This window comes from Symsagittifera roscoffensis, chromosome 5, assembly GCF_963678635.1.
Source record: "Symsagittifera roscoffensis chromosome 5, txSymRosc1.1, whole genome shotgun sequence".
NCBI classification, from domain to species: Eukaryota; Metazoa; Xenacoelomorpha; order Acoela; family Convolutidae; genus Symsagittifera; species Symsagittifera roscoffensis.
The window spans coordinates 44,526,440-44,546,883 of NC_087066.1; the positions used below are offsets into that span (position 1 = coordinate 44,526,440).

A 20,444-nucleotide genomic window follows, 5' to 3' on the forward strand; every position below is an offset into this window, starting at 1 on the left:
CAGTAAATGTGTGAGATGATAATTTCTTCAATTTCCATCAAACCAAATATATTTTTTTAAGATCCCAAGAACACTATAAAGCCTATTCAGACTCTTTTCTGCTAAACTTGTCTACACTGCAGGTAAATTTTATGAGAAAAAAAGCCAAAAGTTTGCGTTTTTTGGCGCGCGCTCCCCTCTCAAAATTAAACTATTTGCACAAAAGGCGTCTCTAGAAAAAATTGAGGGTCACCATGCCAAAAAAAGATGAAAATACGAGTGGTCCGGGGTTGATTCCTTGCAGGGTAGGAAGGTGCCCCCATTCTTCCACGCCCTAAATTAATTATGACGATTATCTACAAGTGAAAGGACCAACATACGAGCTGTTCAGCTCTTTTAAGTATCCCTGGTTAAGATATACATGCAGTTTTTGTGGCTTTTTTTCTGGGCTGCTCCGTTCTTTGCCACAATGTACAATCAGTTTATACCCTATTTGTTCCATAAGAAACTAAATTTCCCGACACGAACTTAATTTCAAAACCCTTAGTTATCTTGAAACTGTTTGAAAGAAAAATTGATGAATGGGTTTTAAACGCCATTTTTGAAGTAAATCGGAAAACTTAAATACTAGACTTTAATTATTTTATCTTGATTTTTTCAAAAATATTTATCAGATAATTTAGTTTTGAAAATTTGAACAGTGCCATTTTCAATCACTCTATATAGATTTCATTAACAGATTTTCTTGGCCTTGGCCTCTTTTACTCTCAAATTCGTAAAACAAAAATTATATCAAAAAATGTATGTCTTCAAAAATCGGGCCAAAAACTGTTTTAAAAACCGCGACCGTAAAAACTGCGACCACAATTAATCATCGGAGTGAGTTTAGTGATACATCAAATTTAAGTCTTTTAAATCGTAATTCGAACGATTTTAACTATTTTCTTAATAGTTTTTCCAATGTTGAGAAAAAAGGTTTGAAATTTCGAATGTTTGGTCTAATTTCAAGGACATAAAACGAGCGAGCAGGCCTACAATATCTTATTTGATTTGCTCAAAAGCTTACAAAAGGTTAATTAATCCCGAAAAAGTTTTAGTTTTAGTTTTGTAAAGTTTTTTCGAAATTTTTTTTGCGGGTTCTTGGAATAAAAACTTCAAAATTTAAAAAACAAAAACGCATAGAAAATATTGAAAAATGTTTATAAAATTTTCGTTTTTTTTCTATCCAAATTTTCTTTACAGAAAATTTTAATCAATTTGCACTTTTTCCTCTGACTGTCAAATGACCTAAGCTCTAGTTTTATGTTCCGATCTTTCTATAAACACCAGGAAAAAACGATACTAAATTGACGAAAACTTTTGGCTGTTGTTTTTTAAATAGTATGGTCGGAACAATCTGAGCTTCTTGCAAAGTAAGTAGCTATCCTTGTTTTATTTTAGTTTCTTTTCCAAGTTAAGTAAGGTAACACCAATAATCATTGGAACGGGTCAAGTGATATGTCACATTAGAGCCCTTTTTGTCTTGTTCGAAAATTTTAAAATTTCAAAAAAATGTCGCAGTGTTGAGATAAACTGGCCTACCACTCTTGAGTTACTGATTAATTTCGATTCGATTGATTACCGAACTGCGACGATAGCAGGTTTATTGTAGTGAGATAAGACGCAAGATAATTGTTTTAAAACTTACTTTTTTCAGAGTTTTCTTAGTGCTCTTTGGGGAATAAAAATTTTCAAAAAATCAAAAAATTCTATAAAATTGACTTTTTCTTCATTATTTTGCAGATTTTTTTTTGTTTTATAACTTTTTGTCGTTTCTTAGAGAAACTGATGCCCAGTATGCCTATACTACTGTGACTATCAAATTCGTCTAAGTTCTAGGCTTTCATAACTTTTTTAGTCACACAACTCACAAAAAACGACACAATTTTGAAAAAATACGTTTTACGTTTTTTTTGACATGAATAGAGCCTTCTTGCACATAAACTGGCCATCTTTTTGGTAGTCAAAATATTCGAATATCAAATCAAATTTCATGTAAACAATTTTTTTAAAAAAACCAAAACCAGGCTGATATCAAATCGAAAAAAACGACTTTTTTATAACTTTCCTCCTTTGCAAGTGTGAATTCAATGCTAGGTACTGTATTCGTATGCTTATAAACGATAACTTCATCTGGAGTATCTTCATGTGGAGTATCTTTTACTAGTCATACCATATGACAGATGAAGATTTAAAAAATCTATAAACTTTCCTTTTTTTGAAGAACTCATCCCACAGGCCATATGCATGCATAATTCGCGTCATTACTTTATGCACCGTATCAATCTCAATGATTCATCAACAACAAGTTTTTGGTGCATTAAACAGGGCTTGAGTCATAGTGCTGCGTTTCGTCGCTTACATTAATAATCAGAATATGAACAAACTTAATTGCTTTGAGAAAACCCGTGGGCAAAAAGTGCTTTAACTGTGGTTTTTTTTCGAGAAAGTTATGAGCTGCGTTTTCTAAATTTAATTTAGATCTTTCTGTAAACACCAGGAAACAAACAATACTGAAATTTTAAAAATATTTGACTTTTTTTAATAATAATATGGTCGGAACATTCTGAGCTTCTTGTACAGTAAACAGCCCACCTCGTTTTCCTTTTTTTATCTTTTCCACGCAAAGTCAGGTAACACAAAAAATCATCGAAACGGGTCAAGTGATATGTCACATTGGAGCCCTTTTTCTCTTGTTCGAACATTTTAAACTAACTTTTTATGACTTTTGTTTTATTAAAATTAACTTAATTTTAGAAGTTTTTTTACCGCTCTGTTGAGAATAAAAAATTTCAAAATTTCAAATAATTCTATGAAAATGATTCTTTTTTCATAATTTTGCTGATTTTTTAAAAATAATTTTTTTTTTCGTTTTTTTTTGTGGAAACTGTTGCCGAGTTTGCCTATACTACTGTAACTATCAAATTCGTCTAAGTTCTAAGCATTCAACTAACTTTTTTAGTCACATAACTCACAAAAAACGACACCATTTTGAAAAAACATGTTATACGTATTTTTTCGACATGATTGGAACCTTTCTTGTAAACAAACTGGCCATCTTTGTCAGCATTCAAAATTTTTTGAAAATCAAATCAACATTCATCAAAACATTTTTTTTGAATAACAACCAGGCTAAAACCAAATCGAAAAAAAACCGAATCTTTAACTATATTTTCTCCTTTACAAGTGTGGATTTAATGCTAGGTGGCGGAAGAAACTTATGGCGGAAGAAAATTTAAAAAACCTATACATTTTTTTTTTCTGGAAAATCATCCCACAGGCCCTGTAATGCCATTGCATGCATAATTCGCGCCATATTTTATGCCCCGTATCAATATCAATGATTCCTTAACAACACGTTTCCGGTGCATTAAACAGGGCTTGAGTTATAGTGCTGCGTTTCGTCGCTTACATTATTAATCAGAAAATGAACAAACTCAATTGCTTTGAGAAACCCTGTGGGCAAAAAGTGATTTAACTGTGGCTTTTCTCGAGAAAGTTATAAGCTCCGTTTTATTAATTTAATCCAATTACGACTTTTTTGAAATCGATGCCAGGATGTCCCAACATGCCCGTGTTGGAAAAATGCGCCGGTTCCGAGCCAAGAAAAATTGCCTGAAATGGTCGATAGATTGCTCGTTTGATGATTATAAATTGTTTTTTTTGTAATTCCTCTGTTTTATCAATTATAGTGTTCATTTCAGATTAAATTTTTCGACTCCCACCTGCCTTGTGAGCAATGTTGAACACGGCAGTTGGGAAAAGTAACAAAGCAGCAAATACTTTAAAGGGGATTAATAACTTTAATGCTCTTAAAATTCAATTGAATAAATTGCCCCAAATACCAACAGAGGTAACACAAAGGAAATTTAATCTTTGCCATACGAAAAAAGAAGAAAACAAGCTGAGTAAGCCACTACATATTTATAGATCTCAAAAAGAAATAGCAACCTTTCAAGTGACACCAAGTTACTCGTTTCAATTTGGATAATTAAAAGAGGATTATTATTTATTAGCAGTTAACTATTTATTGAATTTATCATTTCAATTATTTTTTACCATTCTAATTTATATAACTTTTGGTTTTCATTTGGATATTTTCACAAGGCAGTGTCTTTTTCTATACCTTTAATCGGTTTTTTTTCTGAAAAATTGAGCAATTTTTCTGCACAATTTTACCTGCAGTAAAAAATTTCAGCAAGCCGTGAATTCAAAAGGAAAGATTTTGAATTCAAAAGGAAAGAACTTAGGAAAAGATTTTGTAAATTATTTGACAAAAATATGTTTTCAATATATGTATAAGAAAAGCAGAGATTTTAAGTTATGTGATTTTATCCTAATTTACTTCGACCTTAATTTTTCGGCTCTTAAACTTTATAAACAGAATAAAACTAAGTCCAATAGCTAGTTATTCAAGCTAAAAACTTCGGACATGTCGATATCTAGCAGTAAAATCAGTTTTCAAAGGATCCGAAGTTGTTCCACAAAAACGACACCTTCCACCTTTGAAAAAACATCTGGGTTAACATGGTCCTCCGCTTTTTTAAATTCTATATAGCAAAATCCGAAATCCGTTGTTTAATGCACGAAATCTGTACACAGAACAAGAATAGCCGGTTTTTGTGCAAGTGGCACAGAAAGTTCCGACCATAGTCTTTAAAAACCCACAAGAAAATTTTTTCAAATTAGCGTAGCTTTTTTTTAGGTGGCGTGATAAAAAGATCTGACGTAAAACTGCCATTTAGTCATATTCGACAGTCATAATGATATAGACAAACAGGACAACAGATTTTGAAGAAAAACGACTAAAAAACCATAACTTTTTTTTCAGTTTTTCTTTGCAGAAAACTTTCTTGAAATTTTGAAGTGTTTGATTTCTAAAATGGCATTAAGAATATCCAAAAATCAATTTATTTATTATAGAAAAACTAAATTTAAGCATGAATATTGTAAACGGCCTAAATTAAGCGTAAATAAGTGTGCTTTACCAGCTCGAATTTAGTCGAAAAATTCATACCGGTTTTTCAAATCATGACTGAAAGGGCAAAACAAGAGAATCAATTTTGATCAATTTTGACCTTAGATAACCTTGCAGTCAAAATGAACAGCGAGCAATACCGGGAATTCGGTAAACGGATGATCGATTACTCGGCCAATTATTTGGATACCCTAAGATCCAGAGAAGTTTATCCCAATGTGAAACCGGGATATCTGAAAGAACTCATTCCAGACAGTGCGCCCGTAGATCCGGAACCCTTTGAGAATATTCTAGAAGATGTGGAGAGAGTGATCATGCCGGGAGTGACTCATTGGCACCATCCAAACTTCTATGCCTATTTTCCCACAGGTGAACTTTCATTTTTAAATATGACACATAGGGTGGTTTATTGACATATAACACGTGGCTTTCGTAACTGAAAAGATTATAAATACCAACTTTTTTTTCGGAAACAGAGAAAACCGATAAAAGTTTTACGCAGGGAAGCATTTATCAAAACACTTGTTTCTTAAAATTTCTCTATCAAAAATGAATTCTATCAAAATTTTTTTTATAAATGATGGAATCAACCGCTATGTCTGTTTTTTTTTCTGGTGCAATTTAATTGGTAAACTGTAGCAATTTAGCTAATTCAAGTTACTTGTATGTACACTTTCAGATGGATATAAAAGCTTCTCTTTCAGGCAACTCCTACCCGTGCATTCTGGCTGACATACTTTCGGACACACTGGGTGTCATAGGGTTCTCCTGGGCTTCCAGTCCCGCTTGCACTGAGCTGGAAATTGTGATGATGGACTGGCTGGCCAAAGTGATCGGACTACCAGAACATGTAAGTGCCCATTTCGCATTCTTCTCTATGTTCTATAACTAATTTAACTCATTAAAACACGATAAGTGCTGATCAAATAAGACCTTGGTGATACAAAAAATCATAGTTAACTTGGGGATACAGAAATCATAAATTGGCTGCGGAAAAGGGGTCTATAATGGCAGCTGATAGGGGAGGGGGGTCTAAACTGAGGAAGAGATAAAGTGCTTACTTTGTTTAGTTCTTGTCTTCATCTGACTCAGGGGGAGGAGGGGTGATCCACTCGACCGCCAGTGAGGCCACTTTGTTCACAATGTTCGTCGCCAGAGACATCAAAGGTGGAAGCGACACCGTTAGTTACTCTTCTCTGAAGCGATTGAACTTTGATCCAGGGTCACAAAAAAAGTCATTGTTTTGCCCTCGAAAGACATAGGTCTCTCAACGAACAGCGTGCCGAAGACGAGGGAGGGAGGAGGAGGGGGGTGGGGGTTGTTTATTTACTTCAAATCTGGTCGCCAGTTTTTCAAAGACTCTCTTCGTTGCAATTTTATGAACTATTTTGACATGAAGCTAATAAAAATTGCCATAACTGAAGCATAAAAATGAAAAAAAAAGTTCAAAGAAAAAACCCCAAAAAAAATTCTCAAACCTTTTTCTAAAAACACGTTGAGCTCAACTAACATCAAAATTCAAAAGTAAACTTTTGCACAAAAACAATCCGACTAAAGAGTTCAAGAACTCCTCAATTCTCTGCAATAACTGAACTTCATGACAATTTTTACACTTTAATTCGAAAAATTTTTTAATCGAAGAACTGTAACTGTTTGCAATTCGATATTGTTGGCCTAAAATTAACTTTGATCTAGAATGTTCGCAAGATGGTGGCATATGGGTCCAAGCTAGCCCACTCAAGTGTAGAGAGGGCCTGTCTGTTAGGTGCAGTGCAGTACACTTCAGTTGCTTATGACCATAACTACTCCATGCGGGGCCATGACTTGGAGGAGTCCATACAGAAGGACATAGAGAAGGGACTGATCCCATTCTGTGTAGTGGCCACTTTGGGAACAACTTCATGCTGCTCATTTGATAACCTCAAGTAAGAGTAACCGTTTGATATGCAAAATATATGAGTTACGGTTGACACAACGTACGGCCAACGGTCAATAATACATTATCAAAAAAAGAAGCAAAAAAAATCAATTTGTTATCGTTTTCTTTATTTGCAGCAGTGGATTGAAATTGAGCTGAAACTGAGCGAAAAAAAGCCTTAGAAATTTTGTATATCGCTTTGAAAAATGAGCGTACATTTTGGGCAAATCACCCATTCTTTGCTAAAAATAAATCTCTAAATTGCTAAAAATAAAGCAAAACTGAAGGAACCCTGTAACCTAAGTTTTCTAAGTTTCGGCGGATCTAAGTTTTTCTTCTGGGCGGCGGAAGGGGCGGATTTTCTTTTTTTAGGCCGACCAAAAGACTAGTTGGGTATTAGGCGCCAAAGGCGCCCTTAGAAATATTTTAGGGTTGTTCGGCCGAAAATGGATGTCATAAATTAGTACTAGAGGGGGGACCATTTGGTTGATGAGGGGGTCGAGTTCCTCATCGAGGGGCGTCCATCTAAATCCGCTCCTGCTGTAACCCCACTGAACTTATTGAAAAAGTTTAGTAGAAAAAGCTCCTACACAAGAAGCAATTAGCATCGGGACAATCTCGTCGCAGCTCATTTTTATCAACTTTTTTGTTCTATAGGGAAATTGGTGAGGTGTGTCAGAAGTTCGATCTCTGGTTACACGTGGACGCCGCCTACGCAGGTTCGGCCTTCATCTGCGAAGAAACCAGACACCACATGTCTGGCATAGAACTGGCCGACTCTTTCAACTTCAACCCTCACAAATGGTTACTGATTCAGTTCGACTGTTCAGCTGTCTGGATCAAAGACAAGATCAAACTGGCTAATGCATTCAGAGTTGACCCGTTGTATCTGCAACATGAGAACCAATCACAGGCTGTTGATTTCCGACACTGGCAAATACCGCTGGGTATGAATTATATTTATTCAAAAAAGTTTACCTCATTAAACAGGATATAAAAATCATTTAACAAAAATCAAAATGATCAGCAGTGTAACAACGTTCCTCTAATTTTACTTGAACACCTAAAAATAGTTTTTTTAAGGGATATGCAAACGGACCTCTCTAAAACAAGTATGTTTAGGCCTACTGATAGCTTCTCTTGCGATTCGCAGGAACCACAGTTATCGTACTTCTAAATCAAACTTGCATCTGAGAAAATCTGGAAAACTTTACTATTAGTTCTAAATCAGCTATAGTGAGACTCCATCATTTTTTGAATTAAGCATGACCACTAATAGCTAAACTTACTTTAATTGAAAATTCTTTTATTTAAAAGTTCTACTTACTGAAAATTTCCGTTTTTCAATAGGATTTTTCTCTTAATTAAGTTTGAGTCAAAGAAAAGGAAAAAATAAATTTTGTACTCGCACTATCATCGCCAATTTCCTGCCGCCTGGACGCGACAATTTTTTCCTCAACACTTTCCTCGACAAGAGAAGTTTTTATATTTAGGCCGAAGATTTCGCTCTCTTAAACTCTGGTTCACTTTTCGAACATTCGGAGTCAACGCCTTTCAGAAACACATCCGGACTTCGATCCAGATGGCAGACTACTTCGCCAATTTAGTGACCAGCAACGACAACTTTGAGCTATTTCGACCACAGTCTATGGGACTGGTTTGCTTCCGGGCTAAAGGGAGCAACGACCAGAACAAAGAACTGCTAGCCAGATTGAATGGAACTAGAGAGGTCCATTTGACGCCATCGGAGATTGATGAAACTTATTTTCTGCGACTGGCAATTTGTAGCACCCAGACTACGTACAAAGATCTAGACAAGGCATTCGAGCTCATCTTGAAGCATTTCAAAGACTTATGAGAGACTCCAGACAAATAAGAAAATGGATAGTATGTTTTAAATAAGCATGCGATATAGCATGCTGGGTATTAAAAAAATATTATAATCGCTTTTAATAATAAATACAAATGAATCTCTCTAGGACAAGCCTGTTTGGCCCTACTGAGTTTAAGCCAGAGGTAGCTTTTGTCTTTTTTGTTTCTTTTTCTCTAAATTAGATTACTGTCGCACCAGATGAGTTTAAGCCAGAGGTAGCTTTCTCATAGAGTAATTTCAGATAATGGAACCTGATCTAAACTACATTTTATGATTGGATAAATTAGATATTTTACCACTGTAAAGTATTTAATATTAACCAATCATGATCCATCTAACTAACAACCCACTTATTTGTAAGTGCTGAAATTACTTGTAATTTCAGCACCAGAGAGATTTGAATTTAACTTAGAAATTAGTTGCCTCTCCAAGAGAACTTCAGCAGCCGCAATAAACCAGTATACCCTAGATCTATTGAGCCTAGCAGAGACTAGTTAAACAACCTGAGACTAGATAGTATAAGAGTAAGATTAGGATCGGTATTAGACTAAGAAGTTGCACGAACCTATCCGGCCGAAAATAAGATAGCGTGACGAGCAGACGGTGTACCCTATCCGAAATTACTCTATGAGTTAACCACATCGGTCCTAACTCATCTGGTGCGACCATAAGTCTCGAACAAGACCTTAATAGCTTAGAATTAACCAAAAATAGATTAGAAATTAGACAAAACATTTTCAAAATGTTATACGACAATAATTTAATCGAAATGTCTCTACGACTCAATAGATCAGAGCCAATATTCCGAACGATAACAGAACTACCCGGAATTGGAAGAAGACCTCAAACCAGAGACGACATACGACAAAGTAGAAACTTACCATATAGTTATATGATAGTACGGCAAAAGCCAACACAAACTTTTATATTTAGAATTTTATTAGCAATGAATTTAGATTTTCATTTGCAAACATAAAATCTTGAAGTCAATCTTCATGATCATTTCAGGCGCTAAACAAAATTATTAATATACAATAACGATTGATAAGAAGATCTCAGATCGTTTTCCTAAATTCTGCAGTGTTATATAAAACATGTTTGGAAAATGTTTATTGAAAATAAAAAACAAAAATTAGTAGCATGACAATAAATTGTTAGTAATCATAAAATCATTTGTAGCCCCAACTTCATCACCTAAACATAACAGCAGTCATAAGCTCACTAAAAATCATTAACAAAAATTTTTTAAGCAATTTAAACCATTTTAAACTTAAATTCACTTAATTTTAAAATCAGATCATCAAGGCTTATCCTTGGATCTACATTAATTTTCTATTTCATTAAATTTAAAACTTGATCATCAAGGCCTATCCTTGGATCAAAAAGAACAGTTTTGTTCTCCCCCACCCACTTAGCTAGTGTCTAACGACCTCAAACGTCGATTCACTATCCAACCCTTTCAAAAAACCCAAGACTAATAGAAATTTTTCAACGAAACTAACCATTCAAATTAGGATAAACAGTGAAGAACTTCGGTTATTCATCCTTCACTTGAACCCTCCTCTTACCAGACCCAGGATAAATCTTAGACTTAGTAAGTTTAAAATAGTATCTAACGAACTACTTGCGTTCTAATTATACCTGAACCTTGTGGATCGATTTACTATTCTCCAACCCTTGAACACAATCACTACCCCTAAGTAAGATTAATTAAGTTAACACCTTAGCTTATACTAGCCACGAGAAAGTAAAAAATCATTCTTCGGAATCGATATACTTTTCTCTCCAACCCTGAACAAATAGACCCAGGTTAAGCTAATCAAAAAATCGTAAGGACTAACAGTTTAAGAAAGTAGAAATCATCTAACAACTTTTTGCATCCCTCATCCTAAACCTTATGTCATTCAAAAATCTAGGAAATAAACAAACAATCGTTTTACACAACTGTGAAATAGATAACAAAAAATACGACCTTGTAATCACACCTCATACACAAACAGTTGGATATATTAGAACAAAACGACAAACACTAAAAAGGAAAATAATAACCAAACAAAGACAAATCACACGAAAAAGATTTTCAAAAAATAGAAACGCATTTTCAGAATCAGAAGCCAGTAATTTAGACGAACTTTATAAATTAAAAGAATCTATTGATAAAAATTGTCCCATTCACGATCAATTATATTTTTCCGACTCAGAAACAACTTCAAATTCATCAAAAAGAGGAAAAAGAAGAATAAAAAAGCAATATAAACACAAACCAGTACACTTGTATAATTGGAATCAACCAATTAGACACATCGATAGTTACCTATTAACAGTCATTAAACAAAAAAATGAACCAAACACACACTCCAAGTGAAGATAGTCCAGATGACGACGATATTTACCCCTTCCTCGTAGATGCACCCGATAATAGAGGACAACATGATCTTTGCAAAAATTTACTCCTAAATTTGTTTGAACCCGGAATTAGCCCATGCAAAGCAGAGTTCCCAGATGTAAAAATCAAAAGACAAATTAATGATCATTATCTGAAAGATATATGTAATTTAACACAACAATACGGAATCTACACCATAGAATTCAGTACACCAAACCCGAATCACCGCAAAAATGTAATTCAAACAGACGATCTTGACTTAGAATTTTCAAAAGTATTCTTAGAATATATAAAAAGCATACAATATCATAACTCACAAAGAGCAAACTCCATATTTACTAATGAAGTTTTTGCAATAATATATAGTTATATTTCAATATTAGAAAATGAAATCCCAATCCCAAATTTCTCACCGACAGAGACAACCAAACATATAAGGGTACGACATGAAATCACACTATTTTCAACTTTCCTACATATAATTAAAGAAAACTTCACTAAAGACGAAGTTTCACAACACACAAAACATGACTTACAAAAAATTTTGGTATGGTTTATAATAGATTATTTTACACATAATATAGATTTAATTTCGCAAGCAAGAAAAAATTTCAGACCTCAAAATTCAAACGATGATACCGCCATCACAGAACAGTCAGACTACGTTTGGGACCCCGAATGGTCTCATTATGCATTTATAAATATCCCACAATCAATCTCATGTCAAGCAATAAGTACAATATCTTATCCTCTGATGATGATTATTTACAACCAGATATATTTGCACCATATACACAAGAATATCGCGGACAAGGGGTGCAAAAACCACATACATATCATAGAATTTTTTCTCCACATCCAACAGATACACAAAATCAACAACCAATACAAATGCAAAACCCAATTAATACACAAACTTTTCAACCAATTCAGCCACAAAACCCAATGATCACACACTCGTATCAACCAACACAAATGCAAAATGAAATACCACTCCCATATTACCTTCAACAACACGAAATAACAAAAAATCAACTTTCCAATTTTTCACAAATGCCAAATGCCGCAGAATCAATACAAATGACAATGAATCCATACCTTATGGGTGGATCATCAATAACATCAAACAAACCATTAATGGTATTCACAGGAACAGACCCTGAATATTCTGTAGAAAATTATTTAAACGCAGTAACAGCAAATTTGATTTTAAATGTAGGACCAGAACCAATTAATACACCACTACATCAAAGTTGGATACATCGACGCACAGCGTTGATACAAACAACCTTAGATGGCGCAGCTTAAAAATGGTTTTCAGTATTGCCTATAGAAATAAAATCAAATTGGAAAAGATTTACACAAGAATTTTCAAAAATGTTTGACTCCGAGAGAAATAAACAACAACAAAGAGTTTTATGTAATGAAATTCGCAGATTACCAAATGAAACCATCAAACAATTAGCAGTACGTATCGAAACACTAGTTCGAAAAGCATATTCATTAAATACACATGACTATAAAAACACAAAAATGACAGAAATCTTAATGATGACTTTAACACCTCAATTAAGGAAAATAGCAATAAAAAAGAGAGCATCCCATCCTCCCTCAATTCGAGAGCCCGATCTAGATTTTCGAAAACTAGTAGACAAACTAGAGCAAGCAGAAATCACAATGAAACTTGAAGAAACAGAAAATCTGAAATTACAATATGTTAATCGAATTGAAACAAATACCACAAATATCAACAACATACAGGAATCAGATACAGACCTCGTTGAAAAAATCACTGAAATACTAAATATTTATGAAAAACACCCAAACTTTAAAGGCAAACCATCTTTCAAAAAATGGTGTAATTATTGCCGACGATACGGACATAGTATTTCTGAATGTAGACAAAAACAACAGGATAACCAAAACAAACCTCAAAAATATAAAGAACCAAATAAATCATTCTATCAATACATGAAGAAAGATCAAAATCTACCAAACAAAAATGTATACAGCAACAACAGTTCATTAAAACCACTTCCGAACAATACCAATTACACGAGAAATCAATCACCATATAACTCAAGTTATAGAGGAAGATCACCAGAACGAAGAAATACACAAAATTCTTCACAAAATCATTACAATTGACCAAATAGTCAAAATAACTACTCCAGATCAAATTCAAATACAACACAATTTGTTTCTAGACCTAATTCCCAATCAAACATAAGAAATAAATACTATCCAAACAATCAATCACGAAACTCATCATATAATAGAAATAGAAACTATTCAAATAATCGAAATAGAAGTTATTCGAACAACCGAAATCAGAATTACCCGAACAATCGATCAAGAAATAATTGATATAACAGATCAAACTATCACAGATCAAACGATAATTATCAAAACAGATCACGAAACAATTCACAAAATCGACATTCAAGTAATAATAATCGTTATAGAAATTATTCCCAATCACTACATAGAAATAATAACCATTATAATAATTCTAAACATCGCCACAGAAGTAGTACACCCAAACGTCAAAGACATATTAATCAAGTACAATCAAATGAAGAAACAACATCAGAACCCCCAGGTATTGATGACACAGGAAATAACGAACTACAACTAAATCAAAGAAACTGTGGATCATCAGACACAGAAAGTGATACAGAAAACACTCTCTCCATAAATATGATAGCAGTCGAAAACGACTACGAACCTATTATATATGAACAAAATTTTTCATCACATATATATGAAAATCAATTAGAACTCCTTCACAATTATTATATTGAACCCATCCATACTACACAAACGGCACAAGAAACTAACGAAATAAACACTGTAAATAAATCCAATGAAAATGACAAAACAAAATGCTTGAATACAAATCACATCTATCAAAATATACAAAAAAAAACAACCCAAAGAAAAAATTTGGACAATACCATTTCTTTTAGAAAGTCCAAGAAACAAAGAATTTCAACCACCAGATCTTGAAATTGATTTTTTAATTGATTCAGGAGCAGAATCAAACATAATAAACATTCCCACATGGAATGAAATCAAAACATTACACCCAAAATTAACGCCTCTTGCAACCTCCAGTAAACTAGCAACAGCACAATGATCAACATTGGTAAACTATGGAAAAGTTCAATTATTTTTTCTCCCCACAAGAACAATGGAGCAAAATAAAATTTTAAACAAACCATTTAAACAAATATTTCATATCACTGATATTAAACACAATATCATTGGAATACCATTTATCTCTAAATATATACCAACAATCAACATCTTGAATAGTAAAATACTAATCAAAGATAAGTACACAAAAACAAAAAATACAGCCCTAACATTTTTTCAAAGATTAATTAAACAACCACCATTCTTTTCAAAATTTTATCCAATTTATAACCAACAACGAAAACACCTGAAACCACTATCAGGAAACATATATAATTTTTCAATAAAACAAGTTCACCAATATGATAAAAATCAAAATAAACAACAACTCTATATGTCAGACTTTGAATTCAAACCTATCCATAAGTTTTTCAAATTCACAATTTCATCCATAAAATATTTGAAAAATACGAATTCAGATATCGTTTCGTTACATGTATACAACAATACACCGTATCAAGTAACATTACCCTTAGGACTTTTAGGATATTGCGAAACCAACGCTACAATATCACCAATACATGAAAAAGCATACCGCGTAAATAATATACTACAATTATTAGATATTTTTCAATCCACAATCCTTAACGAAGAACTGTCCATAGATAATATAATAAGTAATGAAAAAAGAAATACAGATTATTTCACAAAAACCCCATATTTCAAACCTACATTCAACATAAAAAACTATACAGAGGATCAACAGAAATTTTTAACAATGTTTAACTTCCAACATTCACAAATAACACAAGACGAATTTGACAAGTTAGCTAAGCAGGTATAAAAATATTCATCAGTCTATGCAACATCCAAATTTGATGTTGGCAAAATTAGTTCATCACTACATCTCCCAGTAAAACCTGACGCAGTTTTCAAAAAACAAAGAGCAAGTAAAGTACCAATTCATTTACACGATAAAGTGAACAGATTACTCGATATTTTAGAGCAATACAAAATTATCTCACCGGTAAACAAAGAAGAACAACCAAAGGGTAACACATTTATCAACCCTGTTATCATCCTAGCAAAAGGAGAATCATTAAAAATAGTTCTAGACGCTAGATATCTTAATTCACTAATATACGAATCAAAATGCAATTGGCCTATTGAACCAATACAAGTTATTTTAACAAAAATAAACGGAAAATACTTTACAACCGCAAATATGAATAAAGCATACAATCAAATGCCACTAGATGAACAATCGCGACGCTTAACACAATTTGTTATTGGAAATCAACAATATGAATTCAACCGCCTATTCTATGGAATATCGATAGGACCAGCAGCATTTTCAGCTTTTATGAGTAAAATTTTTAGACAACTAATACTTAAGAAAAACGCAATCATCTATTTAGACGATGTTTTTATGCAATCACAGACAAAAGAAGATGTACAGCTATAATTTATAATGTACAGCTATAATTTATACACTTACAGAATATGAATTTCTGATACTTGGATCAAAACATCCAACAGTTCTATTCACAGATCACAAACCAATCATTTTTCTCTTTACACAAAAGTCAAACCCAAATCACCGAGTTTATAGATTTCAATTAATTCAGCATATAGTTTGGACAGCAGGAAAAAATCTTGCATTACCAGATACATTAAGTCGAAATACACCACCTGAATTACTTAGACGTAAAACTACAGTTGAAATACCCAAAAATATAAAAATTTACCTTGCAGAAAACGAAACATCACCCCGACTAGAATGCAAATATGCAGTAAAAACCGACGTTGAACAATCACAGATAAATAACCTACAACACTTCCCACTTTACTTAGATTGCCAAAATAACCACTACGAAGTTGATCTACTTGGAACGTCAACTTTCAAACCAATTCCATACTCACAATGGATAAAAAATAACACCCAACAAAAAAGAGTAAAACAACACTCGCATAAAAAAGACCTTTTCCCGTTGATTGAAAAAGAAAATCTAACTGATAAAATAAATTTATCAGGACCACAAACAAACGATTCAAAATACACAATAAATCAAGTTTTTGACCTCCATGACCCACTTGACACAATTCCTTTATCTAAATTCGAAATTGAAAACATTTTTCTCCCTCCAACAGAAAAAATACAATTAATACCTTGAAACAACACAAAATCTTGACCCAGTAATTAGACAACTAAAATCATGGCACAAATATAAAACTAAACCCGTAAAGGCAGAGATCACAATTTTAGGAAATAAAACACTCCTCCGATATTTTCGAAAATTTAATCATACAACAATTAATGAAAACACAGACCTTCTAGAATACCAATTAAATGAATCAACAGTTCCCTGTCTCCCTTTAAGTATGATTCTCACAGCTTTTAACATTTCACATACACAAAACATAAAAGGACACTCTGGATCAGAGAAAACATATTCAAATTTTATACAAAATTTCTATTTCCCAAATGCACCAATTTGGATAAAAGTACTATGCAATGATTGTATAGTATGTCAGCTAAATAAACCTTATCCAAATCAAAAACAAATAGCACAAAAACAAGATTTTAAAGGACAAAGTTTATACTTTAACCATCGTATCTCATTCGATACAAAAGGACCAATTTCACCATCATCCGAAGGAAACTCCTACATTTTGGTAATTGTTGACGCATTTACACATTATGTAGCACTTAACCCAGTACCACATTGTAACGCTTATTACGCTTACACAACACTTTATGAACACTGGATAGCCAAGTTCGGATTACCCGAAATTTTAGTTACAGACAACGGTACAGAATTTATAAATAATGAAATCATCACATTATGTCATTTATATAACATTAAACACAAACCACGTACATCTCATGCACCTTGGACAAACGGCTTAGTCGAAGGTATGAACCGTTCACTACAAGGATATCTTAGATGTATCATCAATGGAAATGATACAAGATACACCGAATGGTCAGCAGATGTAAAACTATTTCCCTTAGCATATAATTCACAAATCACGACAACTCTAGGAATGTCACCATATGAAATGGTTTTTAATCAAAAGCCACGCAAACCAATTATGTTTACAGCAAACTCTCATAAAAATTCACAAAGTCATTGTCAACCGAACAAAGACTCAATTTGTTATAACCTACCTTTACACACACATGATGAAGATCATTTTCATCACCCACAATTTCTTAAATTAGCCTCCTGTACACACACCGAATGGATTTTAAATAGAGATAAAAAACACAATGAAATTTACCAAAAAGTAACAAAAAAGTTGTTACAAAGGCAAAACATTAATGAACAAATAAATTCACGATTTGAAAATTGGAACATTTGTTTTAATACCTAATTTTAACACTCAAAAAGGAATTTCTAAAAAATTACAACCCCTTCGTAAAGGACCATACCAAATAATTGCCAAACACACTGACGTAACATATAAAATCACCGACTCAGACCAAAAAGAAATTGTTCAGCATCGAAACAATCTATTACCTTATTACCCAAAAGAATATGCACTACGCGACTAACTCATTTATATTCTTTCACAGGTTTAAAAATTATTCAAAAAAACCCACATACGGAAAATGAAACAAAAGAACAACATGACATTCACCTCGAAAACCAAAATAAAAAATCAACCACAATGAAAAACAATGCAAAAAAGCTAGATCAAAATATACATCAAAAAGAAAGAAAAAATATAAAAATGACAAAAAAAATTATACCCCAAGAACAATTAGAGAAATCAGAACCTAGAGAGTCATCACGACTTAGAAATCAACCACGCAAAAACTACAAAACATTCATTCCACAATCTAAAATATTAAAGAAAGTTGAATTTCAAAAACAACTTTAATTTTACAATCAATAATCTTTGCACCTCTGAAAAATTTTAAACTTTCATTTTTCAAAATAACATGCTGACAAACACGCATCAATTCTAGTTCAAAATTAGCCAATAAGATTCATTCAATCCGTCACCTCCTATAACTCTAACACAAACCAATTAGACGAAAGATATTAAACTCCAGGCATATCTATAACTATAACTTTACGACCTCCAGGTCAAAAATAAGCAAACCACTCCAACTTGACAACTAAAATAAATATCACCATAATATCATAACCCTCCCTTATCTAATAACCCAAAGATCAACAATATTTCCCCAACTCAGACCTCAAATACCCCCCAAACAAAATTGTTAAATTAGCCTAAAGTAAAAGAACGACTATATTAAATTAGCCTAAAGTATAAAAATTTCAAAAATACCCCAGATCACTTGACAAATAGAAATAAAATAAAAGAATACCTCCCGAAAACCATAAAATTCGCCCCCAACAATTTTTCACAAAACTCAACCCACTTGTAAAAAAACCAATAAATAATTCGACCGCACTTGAAAATTGCCCCAAACAACAAAAAATATTCGATCAAGAAGCCATTTCTTAAATGCTCTTCTCTCGATCAGTCAACATAATACTCAACATTTTCATAAACTTTTTAACAATATTTTAACTTTTATTCATATTTCTTTTTGATACCTTTGAAGCTTTTGTAATAATCTTAATCATTTTTTGCAATAGTTTTTTAATTTTCTATTCCATATTTGAACTATACTTCCAACTCTCAAAAGCCATTGACCATATTCACAGGTACGAGACACAAAACTTATCTAAATGATACGAACCATTTTTAGTAGAACAGATATTTTTGTACTATTTGTAATTTCTATAACATTTTTATCATCCCTCATCTTGACAATATGCAAATGTATAAAGAAGGCAGTCATAACATTCGCCATAGCAACAATCCTTTTAATCCTTTTTCTAGAAGAATACTACAATAAACATAAATTTTTTCACTAAAAGAAATCAATAAAAAACCCTCAAAAATTGCTAACCAACAATCACACAGTCAGTCTTCACCGACATCATCCCATGAAAACCCGATACCACCTACAACTACCCAAAACCCCCAAACATCTACACGAATTTCTTTCCAAGATAACCCATATACCTTTGAAGAACGACACGCTCGCTTATCTGAACCACTAGAACCAGTTCAACGACAAGCACCTCTAAGTGAACCAACATATAACTTGTACCCAACACTTCCACAAGAATTAAGTAGAATACGAAATCTTAGTCAAAATCAAAATACAGTTGAAATAAATAGACAAATTATACATCCACGACGAAACAGAAATTTTCAAACCCCCCGAGTTCATTTTGATATACCCCAATCCCCATCACAAAGTACTCCGGAAAACCCAATTGGTATATTACCAGTAACCCCTACGCTTCTTTCACAACGTAGCACCTCAAGTCTACCCTCAGATTACTTAGGTTCAACACCAACATCTGAACAAATACGTGAAAATCCCTTTAACCCTCCAAACCAAACATCACGACTACCATATTGGACAACACAATCATTCACACAAGTTGAACCCAATTTAATAAATGATCCAATAGATATTTCTACCGATACAACAACATCATCATCACTACCAGAAACATTATCACTACCATCAACACCATCAATAAGCCAAATTTCGCCGACACGTTTTCCTTTAAATTTCCCAAATAATCTCGATGCTAGATATCGAGAACAATCATCAACAAATATCCCTCTAAGATTAGACTGGAATACATTCACAGCACCTCCACCATTATTTGGACAACACTCCGAAAGTAACCGACTCGACAACTGGGCAATTAATAGATTACAATAGAGACAAGATATCCACGAAGACATTCGTGACCATAACATCCAAATACTCCAACAAAATAGCATACAATTAAAATTTGAAATCATAGTTAAACTAAACAACATTGCTCAACATCCTTACCTATTAAACCCACCAAATATAACAGCTCAATCACTACCACCACCATTTATAACAACTGAAGTAATATATAAATACGACAGATATACCAAAAAGACAATTGGTTACATCACATTTTATAACCCATTTTCAGGATTATCATACACATGTATATTCTAAAAATATTAATTTTTCTCCAACTCTTTTTTCTAGTAATTTCCGATCAGAATATAAATCCTTCTCCCCGCACAGGACCCCAAGACTTATTAGTCA

The 20,444-nt window shown here is 33.1% G+C and overlaps 2 protein-coding genes across 4 annotated transcripts in view; one reads left to right on the plus strand and one right to left on the minus strand.

Moving 5' to 3' along the window:
• The window catches only part of LOC134846061 (CCR4-NOT transcription complex subunit 2-like), a 421,605-nt gene that overhangs the window by 192,160 nt on the left and 209,001 nt on the right, over positions 1-20,444 (minus strand). The gene's annotated exons all lie outside the window — the stretch shown is intronic.
• LOC134846544 (aromatic-L-amino-acid decarboxylase-like) lies at positions 3,849-9,035 on the plus strand. Of its 3 annotated transcripts, none has more exons than XM_063863923.1 (7): positions 3,849-3,926; positions 5,102-5,365; positions 5,701-5,846; positions 6,067-6,177; positions 6,692-6,921; positions 7,572-7,861; positions 8,408-9,035. In XM_063863923.1, exons 2-7 carry the CDS (start codon positions 5,119-5,121, stop codon positions 8,770-8,772), a joined length of 1,389 nt encoding a protein of 462 aa, XP_063719993.1. In that variant the 5' UTR covers positions 3,849-3,926; positions 5,102-5,118; the 3' UTR covers positions 8,773-9,035. The 3 variants fall into 3 exon arrangements, with proteins under 3 accessions (XP_063719993.1, XP_063719994.1, XP_063719992.1); XM_063863924.1 differs by having other exon boundaries at positions 3,920-3,986; XM_063863922.1 differs by lacking the exon at positions 3,849-3,926 and adding an exon at positions 3,956-4,125.